Source organism: Buteo buteo, chromosome 18 (genome assembly GCF_964188355.1).
Source record: "Buteo buteo chromosome 18, bButBut1.hap1.1, whole genome shotgun sequence".
Lineage (NCBI taxonomy): Eukaryota > Metazoa > Chordata > Aves > Accipitriformes > Accipitridae > Buteo > Buteo buteo.
Genome location: NC_134188.1, coordinates 28,212,328 through 28,225,214, shown reverse-complemented (window position 1 = coordinate 28,225,214; position 12,887 = coordinate 28,212,328). Strand labels below are relative to the sequence as shown.

The 12,887-nt window shown below is 57.4% G+C and overlaps 2 protein-coding genes across 10 annotated transcripts in view; one reads left to right on the top strand and one right to left on the bottom strand.

Moving 5' to 3' along the window:
- Positions 1–28: 28 nt before the first annotated feature.
- PLEKHB1 (pleckstrin homology domain containing B1) lies at positions 29–10,755 on the bottom strand. Of its 5 annotated transcripts, XM_075050274.1 has the most exons (10): positions 10,590–10,755; positions 10,409–10,484; positions 9,854–10,006; positions 7,609–7,772; positions 5,531–5,590; positions 4,891–5,043; positions 3,854–3,956; positions 2,865–2,904; positions 2,054–2,159; positions 29–1,576 (listed from the first exon to the last, which is right to left on the bottom strand). In XM_075050274.1, the coding sequence occupies exons 5-10, from the start codon at positions 5,565–5,567 to the stop codon at positions 1,440–1,442; spliced, it is 576 nt and encodes a 191-aa protein (XP_074906375.1). In that variant the 5' UTR covers positions 5,568–5,590; positions 7,609–7,772; positions 9,854–10,006; positions 10,409–10,484; positions 10,590–10,755; the 3' UTR covers positions 29–1,439. The 5 variants fall into 5 exon arrangements, with proteins under 5 accessions (XP_074906375.1, XP_074906377.1, XP_074906374.1 ...); XM_075050276.1 differs by having other exon boundaries at positions 5,531–5,593; positions 10,409–10,755; XM_075050273.1 differs by having other exon boundaries at positions 10,409–10,755.
- Positions 10,756–11,032: 277 nt separating this feature from the next.
- The window catches only part of FAM168A (family with sequence similarity 168 member A), a 203,049-nt gene continuing 201,194 nt past the window's right edge, over positions 11,033–12,887 (top strand). For 2 of the 5 annotated variants that reach the window (XR_012653477.1, XM_075050269.1), the window contains exon 1: positions 11,038–11,260. The gene's annotated coding sequence lies outside the window, so the exon portion shown is untranslated. Of the gene's footprint in view, positions 11,261–12,887 lie in introns of all 5 variants that reach the window. The other 3 variants (XM_075050271.1, XM_075050270.1, XM_075050272.1) reach the window with 3 other exon arrangements.

Below are 12,887 nucleotides of genomic sequence, written 5' to 3'. Positions count from 1 at the left end.
CATCCTCACTCACCAGCAGGCAGGGTCTCGTTTTTTGCTGCCTTTATTAGACTGCAGATAGCTTTTTTTTTTCTTTTTTTTTTTTTTTTCTTTTCCTCTCCAAAAATCGATGCAGTTGATGGGAGCGGGTTTGCAGCAGCAGCAACGCAAGGGAGGCTGGGGGAGGATGAGGACGGTGTTCTGGGATATCCCGATCCCCTGTCAGGAGCAGGGACAAACTGATCCAGGGCTTTAACAGCAAGGGTGGGCTGGGGTGCTGGTGTTACTTTTTTTTTATCTAGCTGTGGCTTTTGTTTTTAATTCTTGATTTTGTTTAATATTGATGGTGTCTCCAGGATTAAATCGTGCCTCTAAGGGAGATGCGCGGCAGCTGCGCCTCTCCCCCTTCCCTCGACGTCTGCCTGGTGCTGCCCAACGCAGTGCCAAAATGTGAAGTGCTGCTTGTCCCCTGGCCTCAGGGCCACCCAAAGGGACACTGTGTCCCCGCCTCAATCCCGAACCCCTGCTTCGAAGATCCCGGCTTGGCTGCCAGAAAGGGTCCCTGGTCCTCAGCGAGAGCTGCCCTCATCCCCAAGCGATTTCTCCCCCTCACAAAAATCAGGGTGAAACTCACGATATTGCGCATCCCTCCCGCAGTGACTGCTGCTTGGCTGGGGAAGTTGTGATGTTCCCAGGGCTCTTCCCAGCCCAATTCCCAGAGATTTAGCCCCAGTTCCCAGGGGTTTAGCCCCAAATCCCAGGGAGTTTTGCACCATTTCTCCAGCTTGGCCAGGCTCAGGGGACTGGTGTGAGGCTGGAATGGGGTGGAAACCCTGCAAAGGCTTTCATCCCCCTTAATCTTTAACCTGTCTCTTGAGCACCCCTGGGGTTGCCTCTCATGTCAGCACCTGATCCCACTCTGGTGCTGGAACCTCCCCACAAAAAAGCTCTTAAAAAGCAGCTGTGCTGTTGGCTTCACCTCGCCAAGCCAGGGCTGCAAAAAAATTCACCCACCTTCCCCCAAATAAATCCCCCTCGCTCCAAAAACCAGGTATTTCTACAGCCAGCTCCCTACAGAGATTTGGGGTGGGGAATTGAGCCAGGTTTTGGGGTTGGGGCACTGTGCCCTCCCCTCTGCTGATGGCCCCGGCAGCTCCCCAGGCCCTCTGCGGATGGGAATTGGGCGCTGTGGGGTCTTGGGGTAGGTTTTTGGGGGGGTCTCTGAAGCACGTAGGGGTTATTTAATGCAAAAGCCAGGGCTGGGAGGAGGATATGGGATGGGTTTGGGGCTGTATCTCTGTCCCCAGGGTGCAGGGGGCCGAGCAGGCTGTTTTTGGGAAGCCGAGGGTGGCTTGCGGAGGGTACCAAGCCAAGGGTGAGTTAACTGGGCTGGGGAGGCAAAGGGGGCTGTGGTCCAGCCGGAGGGGGGCCGAATCCTGCGGGAGGAGAGTGCGGGGCTGCTAAAACCAGCATGGCATCCACATGAAGGAGCCGAGGGCAGCGCCGGTGGCAGCCCCCGCCAGCAGCCCCAAGGCCATCTGGTCCCCGGAGACCCTGTAGGGATCCTCGCGCACGATGACGTGGGTCACCCCGGGAGCTGCAAGGCAAAAAGGGGGGGTGAGCTGGGGGGTGGCGGGGGGGAGACTGTCATCCTGGCACCCCCCCGATGCTGATGGAGGGGCACCGCTTCCCCCAAGAGGTGCCACTGGAGTGGGATGGAGGGGAGGACCCCTATTTTTGGCTGTCACCCGTGTAGCCGTGGCTCCTTCCAGCATTCCCTCCCCACCCTGACGCACCGTGGCAAACAGCCCCCCACCTTGAATGTGTCGCGGTGCGCCGAGTTTGCCGGGTCTCAGCCCATCGGCTCCTGGAGCTGGGCCATCGAGCCACAAACTGCAAAGCCATCGCTCGGGGGATCGGTGTGCTGAGGGGGGACCTGTGACCCGCCCCCCCCCGGCCAAATTAAGCATTCCCCGGTTGGTAATAAGGCAAAGCATCAAACGAACATTGGGGAGGGATGGGGTGAATCAGGATGCGGCCACCGCCCCTGATGCTGCTGGATGGGGCCACCCACCTCCGTACTGGTGGCCGTAGTGGCCAGAGCTGATGTAGGCGGTCTGGTGGGAGTCGAGGGGCACCGTCTGGTAGTAGTCGTCGTCGTAGGGGTCGTAGACGTGCACCTGGGAGCAGCGGGAGCGTGGCGTGAGGCTGGTGCCCGGACCGGGGCCGCGCAGGGTACGGTGGAGCCGCAACCCAGCTGGTGTGGCCATGCCTGTGCCGTGCCTCAGTTTCCCCCATGGGTAACGGGGGCCTGAATCGCTTGGGTTCCCCTGCACTGCTGAAAGGGGGGGCCCAGAGTGTCCAAAAAGCCAGGGGCAGCCTTTGCTCAAGCACCCGAATCATCTACCTGTGCTCAGGTCCCCTGAACTGTGTCCCCTGCCACCTTGACTCTGCCCCCATTCCCCTTAACTTGGCCTCTGTCACCATAACCGTGTTCCCCGTTCCCCTTAATTCTGCCCCCGTTCCCCTTAATTCTGCCCCCGTTCCCCTTAATTCTGCCCCCGTTCCCCTTAATTCTGCCCCCGTTCCCCTTAACTGTGTCTCCTGTCACAGTAACTTTGCCCCCATCACACCAGACCACTGAACAGGGTCACCCTTCGCTCTGTCATCTTCCGTCAGTGGCATCCCGAACGGACTGCTCTGTCACTAACACTTCTCCACCTTTTTCCCCGTCTGGCTCCAGGGGCTTTACTCAAGGGGCGCAGGGTCTTGGGGGGCCACCCCGAGCTCAGTGTCAGCCCCGGGGTTGGTGTAACCTCTACCCAGGCCCTGCCTGAAGGCCGTGCCGGGACGGTGCACCCTTGCTTTGCGGGATGAAGCCTCACCGGGGTGGATTTAGCCTCCAGCACGGCCATCTTCCAAGCGCTGCAAACAAAAAAGAGGAACTCTGTTTTGGGGTGTGCTGGGGGGGGGGGCAGGAATTGTCCCCGTGGGACTGCTTGGCTGGACAGCAGCTCCGCTGGACACACGTGTCCCCCTTCCTCCCTCCACCGGTGACCTGGATGCGGCTGCGGTGCTGGCATTGATCTTTAATGCCCTATTGGCCAGCGCTGGGCTAATAGGTGGGGATTGGAAGGTGCCAGGAGGTACCCAATGCCATGGGGATGGGCACAGGGCTAAATGCTCTCCCTGGAAACGGGCCCCGGCTAAAACAAGGGCAGGCAGGAAAATGACATCTACACTGGGGGGAAAAAGCAGGTAACGGATGAATTTCCATTCAGCTGGGGTCAAGCTCAAATGGATCAAGCTTAGCTTGGCCACAGCTGAACATCTCCCTCCATCTAAGTTCAGCTGAATGTTCCCACTTTTTTTTATTTTATAATTTTTTGGACTTTTTTATTTAAAAATGGAATTTTTATAAAAATAAAATTCTGAAGTTTTTACAGAAATAAATGGAAGGGGAGCAGTGCTAAAAAGCATGTGTTTCCTCCTGCTGGGCATGGCCTTAAGCCACTAAGGACTTAACTTTCACACTATTTATCGCCAAATACCGATGAAAACCCTTCCCAAGTGATCCTCAGTCAGGCCAAGAGATGATTTCTCATCTGGGAGGGAAACCCGCCTTGCAGGAGACCCAACTGCTTAAAAATAGCTGCTTTTGGCTCTGGATTATTCAGTGGGAAATCCAAATCTCCACCTACGCCTATCACCCTGCGAGCAAACGCAGGTGTTTGAGAAAACAGGGGCTGTGGGGGGTTTTAACCACGGGTGGGACGTGGTGGGAGCGGGATGAGGCTCGCTCCAGGCTCGGATAATTCGGATGAAAAAGCCGCCAAGGGCGTTTCGGTGCCGCCGCCGCGGGATTTCAGCTTACACGGCGTCGTCCTCGCTCTCGGCGCAGAGCGTCGTCTTGGAGCCGTCCCGCAGCACAACGGTCAGCAGGCAGTCACGGCTCTTCCCCTCGGGCGGCTGCACATCTGGAAATGGAAGGGGCAGGATCCGGCCTCAGCAAAAGAGGTGCCCCAGAGACCCTCCCTATCTGCCCACGGACCCTCTTGGGAGAGGGTTGGGCTCCAAATTACCCTGCCATGACCAGCTTCCCCCCTGCCCCACTCATGTGCCATTAAAAAAACTGTTTGCAATTTGGGTTTAATTTCAGCTCTGTCTCCACTCGCAAGATGTGGTTGGGATCTCAAAGGTTAAAAGCCAACACGAGCAAAGAGCTGACCAGCAGAAACTTCCACTCCCACGGCAGAAAGAAAATGGAAGGGCAGAAAATTGCCAGAAATCTGATCGAGGCCACGAGGCCGAGCTGTGTTTGCTTTGCGTTTGCCAGATTGCAGCAAGCACCCAAATTCTGTAGAAACTGGAGATGCTCGCTGCTGGAGTTGGATCATGAGCTTGAGCAAGAAAAAAATCTTAAATCCACGAGGCTCGTGCATCTTCCCCTGTTCTCAAAGCTTGGCGGGACACTCCAGTGAGCATAAACCTTTGGGTTTGTGCTCCCACTGTGGCATCCCGGCATTGCTGCCACTCGCAGCCCAAGAAAAAGGCGCTTTGTGCGGCGGCCGTGGGCTGCCGGGGCCGAGCCGAGCTGCTGCTTTGTTCTCCTTGTTTGTGCGAGACGGCAAGGGATGAGTCAGTGCCGTGGGATCGTGTTTTGAACAAGCACAAACCAGGAGGAGAGTTTCTCCTTCCTTCCCTGTGGAAAAGCAATGGAAGAGAAAGTGCAGCATGCAACTCACAGGGAAGGGCTTGCTGCTGGCTGGGAGCTAGAAAGGGGTGTATTAGGCAGCCTGGATTATTTTTGGGGTATCCTAGACGCGCACAAGCAGAGCATCATTTGAAACGGTTACAGCTACGTGGAGAGCTCTGCACGGGATGGGGTTGGGGACGCGGGACTTTGCTCACCTCTGCACTCGCGGCCGGTCTTCACATCCCGGCAGCTGTATTTGATGTGGATCCGGCCGTCCATGTCACGCTGCGTCTCGTCATGGTAGTAAACCAAGCTGCCATCCAGGTAGAGGACAAACCAGTTTCTCTTCCAGCGGCGCAGGATGGAGCCTGATGGGACAGGGAGGAGGTGAAGGACCCCAGCAAGCCCAGTGGGATACCACGAGACCCAACACCGTCCCCCAAATTTGCAGCCAGATCCCACCACCCCCTGCAAGAGCCACTGCATCTTGCAGGACACCCATGCCTGGCGTGAGCATCCGGGGCAGTGTGACCAGGTGGCTTTAAATTAAAAAGAGCTGCCAAAAAAGCCATCAGGCCATCTCGGTGCTGTCCTGCCGTGCACGCGGGACCAGATCCAACCCCGGACGTGGAGCCGTGTGTCTCTTTTCATGGCAGACGGCCCCTCTCTCCTCTTATGTAAATCCGTGAGCGGCTGAGCCGCGATTTCCTCGCTGCCATGGATTAACCGCCCAGGTCGGGGTCCATTCCCCCTCCCTGTGCCTCCTCCCCACATCCCGTAGCCAAAACCTGTCCGGGTTTTTTTTCGGGGGGGGGGGGGGGCTCCCAACCTGGAAAGCTCAAGGGTTGCACTTACTCTGCCGCCAAAGCCAACCGCTCTTCACCAGCGCCATGGCTGCGGGAGGGTTTTCCAGACCTGCTGGCACAGGAGAAATAAGGTGGTTAAAACAGCAGCTCCTGCCTCACCTACGGCCTTTCCCCCAGCTCTCACCTCCCCGCAGCTCCAGGAGCAAAGTGGGATGGGGATTCACCCTCGTTGCCCCTTTTTTTTGTCGGGGGGATGAGTCGAGCGCACAGGTTAATCAGGGTTAGACAGACGTGGGATTTCGTCATCTGGGAAACGTTGTGAAAGCAGGGAGGAGGAACTCCAGCCACCTTTCTTTCTGCCTTTAATCTCATTGGGATTTAGGGATTATCATCCCATGGAGGTAAGTGGAGAAATCCAGGCCATGTATGAGAACAGGCAGCAACTCCCCACGGCCCCGGTAACTTTCCATGGCAAACGACAGCCACACTTGTTTATTTTCCCCTGCCTAGATGGAAATTAGTCCTTAATAAGGCCATGAAGTCATCGCTCACCGGGTCCCTGAGCAGAGCCAACACCCTAGGGCCAGGCAGAAGCGGTTCCCCAGCCACAGCCCCCCCATCCACGCGCCAACCAAGAGCCCCAGCACTCTGATGACGGGGGCTCAGCACCCCAGCACAGCCTCCAGGACCGCCTGCCTGGGTCCTCTCCTGATCTGGGGGCACACCAAGGCGCAGACCCCCACCCAGTACCTCTGTGCCTTGGTACCTGAGTTACCCAGCGCCCGAATCCCTGGGTATCCACATCCCCCTGGAATCCGCAGCCCTGGTACCCGCATCCCCCTGGCACCCACATCGCCCCGGCACCCACATCCCCCTGGTACCCACATCTCCTGGTACCTACATGCCCCCGGCAGCCACATCCCCCCAAAATCACAGCCCCAGGTTACCTACATCCCCTGGCACCCTCGCCCTCTTCTACTCACATCCCCCAGGTACCCCCATCCCTCAGTACTCACATCCCCCTGGCAACCTCAACAGCCTCCCCCCGTATTTGCAGCCCCCGGTACCCACATCTCCTGGTACTCGCAGCCCCCGGCATCCTTTCCCCCTGCCCCGTACCCACATTTTGGGGCACCCCCTTTCCACATCCCTCAGTACTGTCACCCCCTAGTACCCCCACCCCGCGGTAGCCGGACCCCCCCCCTCCCCGGAGCCGCCCCCCGCATCCCTCACCGGGAGGAGGCGGCGCGGCGGGTCCCCGCTGCGGGCAGAGCTGCGCTCCGCTCCCGCTGCCCGCCCCTGCCTGCCCCTGCCCGCCCGCACGGACCGCCGGGAGCTGTAGTCCGGTACCGGCAGGGGCGGGCAGGAACGGGGCGGCGGGATCGGCTAGGTAAAAGCAGCCTAAGGTACCGAGCAGGGGGGAAAATATCGCTTTTTAGCAATTTATCCCCCAAAACCAGATGCCCGGTGCCGGCTCGGCTGGGTAGAAGCATCCTAAGGTACCGGGCAGGGGAGAAGATACCGCTTTTTAGCAATTTATCCCCAAAACCCAGATGCCTGGCGCTGGCATGGCTGGGCTGGTGCCGGGCTGGTGCCTCTGGTGATGCCCATAGTTGATCCAGCCGCGACCCACCAAGGAGTCAGGATCCAGCACCTTCAAGCCCCCCTTTCTCCCCGGAGCCCCCCTTTTCCTCTGGAGACGGAGCAGCTACAGGGTCGGGAGAAGCCGGGCAATTGAGGGGGTCCAGGTGGGACTACGGGGACCGTAAACAACCCACGTGCTTGGGTGCCCTTGGGAGGGCTTGGCCCAAACGGCAGCTCCAAAGCCATACCCGGGGCAGCAAGGGGATGCCCGGGGGTCTCCTGCCCCACACAGAGATAGGACCGGAGCTGGGTATAGGGAGATGAGATGCTTGGGGGATGCAGGACCCTCCTCCGGTGCTGGGAATGGGTCTGAGGAGGTGTTGAGTACCACGATGGGATCCTGCCAGAGCGAGGACCAGGGGCACACCACCGGTAGGAGCATAAATCAGGAACAACTCAAATTATTTTAAGCACCTAAGCGCTCAGCTGAATTGAATTTCTGAGTGGAGTGAATTCTTCTCTGCGTTAAAATCAAGGTCTGACCTGGTTCCAGTTGGATGTAAGAGCAAAACTATCACTGGCTCTGGAGACAAACGGGCTGAAGTCACATGTGCTCAAAGGCTGCAGGGTTGGAAAAGCTTCTGGAGTTGTTGCTGTGCATTACCAGGGCCCTTTGCCCCATTCCAGACATCTGAAGCTTTGCAAATCTGTTGGGAGCAAAAAACCAAAACAGAGGTTAGGAGGGAGGAGAGCCTGGGATGCATCCCTGTGCCTGGCCAGCAGCCGGCGGAGACACAGTCCCCGGCCCCCAGGCAGATTTGGAAATCACAGACTGAGGAACTGCGGGGAAAACGCGAGGTTGAATTATTTGGGCAGATCAAGAGCCAAGAATCACCCAGCCCCTCTTATCCACTCCTCCTCTTCCACAAAATAAGTGCCAGCAAGCAATAACTATATATTTTTAATATATATCTCTCCATACTTATATGTAGGGCATGCCCAGGCAAACGTGGCAGGATTTGCGCGTGGGCAGGGATGTGTTTCTATCGAGACAAGCCTGTGGTGGGAGCCCAGAGCCTCTCCCAAAGCCTTTTTTTGCTGCCTGGGGAAGGAAATAGCACATTTCCTACGGCTCCACTCACGCGCTGGAAACGGTTGGGCCCAAGACAACTTAGGGAGCGCAATCCCTGGCGGCTGGCTGGCATTACGTGGCTTAAAATACAAGCCAGGCTATTTATAGTCAAGGCTGGGCTGATAATAAAGATGTTTATTAAGCATATGGCAGCCCTTAATACAAAAAAACCTCATCTATTCCAGCAGTCTTTTTCAATGTAAAGCCCTTTCCCCTGCCCTCCCTCCAGCGCTGGCTTTACTGTGCCAAACAGCAGAAGGAATTAAATTAATCCAGCAGCATGCAGGTTGATTACGAAGGAGTTAAACTGCAATCGCCCCATTGGCCAGGCTACATACATGCAGCCCCACGCATCTCTCCGTGCGGGTTATCGGGCTGCAAAACATCCTTATCGTTCTAAATATTTCAGAGATGTACATTGGGAAATCAGGGGCTGGGCCAGATACTTTGTTCTGCAATGAATTAATAAAAAAAGTTCCCTTAAGAAGGGATTTGGGCTGAAATTTGGATTTACTCCGTGCTGTCCACTGGTATCGGGCTGCCCCTCCGTAGGTAGAGGTATGCCACAGTTCGGTATAAATTGTTCTCAAAGCTTTTCCGCCGCGTTATTGTGAGCTCTGCCACAGGACTGGAATAATTTGTCTCCTTGACAGCAAAAGGACATGCTGCCGAGTGAAATAAATAGATGCTCTATTTAAAATGGCAGCAGATTTTCATGGGGTTGAAAATCTATAGTGCTGCACTAATGGGTTCTGCTTGGCTGCAGCCCCCGGTCGGATGGCAGATAAGACATCAAGTTTATTCCAAGAAGGAGAGGAGGGAAACAACAACAACAACAACAACAAAAGAGAGCAGAAATAAACCTCCCCAGGGAGCAAACATCAACGCAGCCCACATGTTTGTGATGGACGGGCTGAAATGGCAGGCGTCGGGGATTGCAAACCAAACGTGGTACCATTAAAACATTGCCAAATGGCTCTGCTTTCCTCTGGGGAAGAAAATTATGCTGGCATGAGATTTTGGGGGCTTGGTTTATTTTTTTTTGCAAACTGGGGTTGGTGTTTTTTGGTTAGATGGGATAAATTTGGGACACAGTGGGTGGAAATGGTGACCTGAGGAGCCAGGAGGTTATTTCCAGCTGGCAAAGCTGTGCAGGTGGAAGAAGGGAAAGGATGCAACATGGGAACAGACACGGCCTCTCGCTCAGGGGACCCAAATCACAGATTTCCCCCCCCATTTTCCATAGCAGCTGGGTGCTGCTCAGTAAAAGGGATGGACTTTGATACTTCCAGTTTGTCTTTCCTCCAGCTGGGCTCTGTCCGCATCTCACCCGGGTGGTTGTTACAGCAGGAAGCTGTCACAGAGCAGTGGCTCAGTGCCTGGTGGAGATCTCTGTCCTAGCCAAAGCCTTGGGTTTTGGGTACGAAACAAAGGATTTTTGAAACTCTTCCCATGTCTCACATGATGTAGGAAAGCAGCATCTCCCCCAGTGGGTCTCCCCTGTCTCCTCCTGCTGTGGAGGCGGGTGGGCAGAAGCTCTGGGGGTTCGGACCTGCTGTCCCCGTGCTTGAACCCAGGGAGAGCCACGGGAGAGGATACCCTGACATTTGCTTTTTCTCTCACAAACATGCACCTGCTGTTGGGACAGGTCAGTACCTGGCTTGTAGGGGGGGATAAAACCCCCACGGTGGGCTGTTAAGGAGCCCCCAAATACCGCTGGAGGCTCCCTTAACCGTGTAATATTGGGCATCACTGCGGCTGAGCACGTCCCATCAGCGCTGCCAGCGTCCTCCATCCCGCGGGAGAAACCTGCAAGGAGAAATGTTTCCTTTGACAGGGTTTTCACAACATCCCCCCCATGCCAGCGTGTCCAAAGGGTGAGAAACCAAAGCGAGCAGCTCAGGTATGACCCTTGCCACCCCTGGGACACCCCCATCCCGACTCCCTGGTTCCCCAGGGGGTCGTTTGACATCGATCGCTCGGGAAACAAAACTGCCAGCATGCATCTTTGCAAAAAGCGAAATACTTTGAACCGCAATTGAGTGTTGTGAGAGACTGAGGAGGGGACGTACCCCTGTTGGTGTCAGTCCCTGAGGGAAGACCCGCAGGAATTTAATTCTCCACCTCCCAGATTACCAGCACTTTCCCAAAATACTCCTTTCCCGCCCTGAAACCGGGGCGCTGAGCTGCGGTGACGCGCTTTGCACCCACCTCGTCGCCGCCTGCACCGGTGGGTGCCGCCGGTCCCTCCTACGAGGTTTCCCGTGAATTTTTTTCACACCCGTTCCTGCGTGAAAAAGTAAAAGCGCTCGTTTGAGTTCCCGGAGAAGGGCCCTTTCCCCCTCCCCGGCCAAGGCCGGGCCCGAGGCTCTCCCCTCCTCTCCTCTCCCACCGCAGGCCCGGGCTGATGTAGGGGCTGCGTTCACCGGGCGGCCCGGGGATCGTCCACCCGGAGCCGGGGCCCGGGGCCCGCCGAGCCTCTCCTCACACGGCCCGGTGGGGATCCCCGCCGCGGCCCGTGTCCTTCCCTCAGCCCGCGCGGACTACAACTCCCGTCATGCCCCGCCGAACTACAACTCCCGGCATGCCTTGCCGCACCGCCTCCTCTTCCCTCCCCTCCCGCAGCCCTCCCGCCGCACTACACCTCCCAGCAGCCAGCGCGCCGGCACTCCACCTCCCAACCTACCCCTCGGCCGCCCGGGCCCTGTCTCCCACCCCGCCCGCCTCACGGACTACATTACCCAGCGTGCCCCGCGCAGAACGCCGGGCGCTCAGCCGCGGCGGCTGCGCGCGGGGCATGCCGGGAGCGGTAGTCCTTACCGCGGCTGTAACGGTCCCGCTGGTGGTACTCCCCCCCTCCACCGCTAACACCCCCCCCCCCCCCCTCCAACCTCCTCCGCCCGCCGCCGCCGCCGCCGCCCCCTTCCCCCACCGGCTGGCGGCTGCGGGCAGAGGCAGGAGCCGCGGAGAAGGCAGCGGGAGGAGGGGGAGAGCGCTGCCGCCGCCGCCGCTGCTGCTGCACCGGCAGAGGGGACGCCGCCGCCGCCGCCCGAGGAGCCGCAGGTGAGGGGGGGGGCACACACGGACCCCGGAGGGCGGCCGCTGCCGGTGAGGGGGGGGTGTGTGTGTGTGTGAGGCGGCGGGTGACAGCGGGGGGGGGGCCGTGAGGGGACAGCGCGGGGGGGGGGGGTTTGGCTGCGAGCCCCCCCCCCCGGCGGAGGGGACAGGGCCGTGTGTGTGTGTGGGGGGGGAGCATCCTCTCAGGACGGGGCTTTGCGTGGGCCCCCCCTTTGGTGGATGAGGGTCACGCGTGGCAGAAGAAGAGCCCGAGCCGGTGGGAAAGGGGAAGACCACCGCCCTGGGGAGGGCGAGACCCGGCCCCCAGAGCCTGTTGTTCGTCGTGTGCCCCCCCCCCCCCCCCGAAAGCCTGTTGTCCCCCCTCAGCCTTGGTGGCGGGGGGTTTCCCTTCAGCCCCACGGGGGAACGAGCGGGCTCGATGCCCTCAGGTTTGGGCGGGGGGGGGCACGGCGGGGGGGGGTTCACCTCACCAGCCGCTTTTTGGGGTGCTGGGGTGTCCCCCCCACCCCACCTGAGGAGGCACCAGCGCCGGGTCCAAGGCAAGTTTCACCTTCTGTTGGTGTGGAAGAAGAGAAATTGGGGCGAGCGGGGGTTCGGGGGGGGTTTCTTCGGCGTGTCCAGCTCTCGACCCTCAGGAGGTGTCGGGGGGGGGGTCGGGGATGTGGGTGCACCCCAGAGATTTGGGGGGGGGGGGATGCTGTCGCTTCACGGCGTACCCACCGAAAAAATCGAGAGGGGCACGTGGGGACGACGACGAGGACGACGAAGACGACGGCGAGAGCGATATAGGGGAATATTAACGAGCCCGCCAGCAACTTTATGGGATGGGAAGGGCCGAGTTGCGGCCGTCTATCCCCCGTCCCGCTCCCTTTGGCGGGGGGTGTAAAAATGACCCAGGTTTGATGAGAGGGGGGGGATGCCGGCGCGCAACATCCGTAGCCTGAAAGCAGAGAGCGCAAGGTTGTGAAATGTAAGGTGGCGTTATTTTTTCTGTCCGTATAAAATAGTATGTGCTATTCATTTTTATGAAAGGGGTGAATTTTTTTTTTCTTTTTTTTTGTTTTGGCAATAATTGCTTGAATACTTTGTTATTGGTGTTGTGGCTTTCAGGGCAATGAAGTCCGTCGCTATATTGTGGGTTAATAATGCCCAAAAGGTGCTTAGCTTCAGTCCTTTATAGAAAACAGAGGAGCCTTGAAGTATGGAAATGAAATAAATATTCATTATCAAAAAAAGGTTTTGTACTGTGTTGGATTTTGGGGTGGATTCCCCCCCCCCCCCCCCCCCCCCGCACATCATGATGATAAGCTTTCAGGTTATGGCTTGTATTTCCATAGACTGAATTTCATTCAAAAGGCATTCATTTAGTGCTGAATACTGTCAAATGTAGAAAAATGAGCAGGTTGAGGTTTTTTTTTTTTCCCTCTCCTGGACAAAGGCATGTTGTATTAACCAGAAAGAAACCCCAAGTGATTCTACTTATGTTTTAATCAAAATATGATTTAAGATGCAGTGGTGTGGTTATTCTTGCTGTTAAATAGCGATGGAGGAAGCTAGAGCTTTTTTTTTTTTTTTTTTTAAAGGAATGTGAATGATGGAAACATCTTTAGGG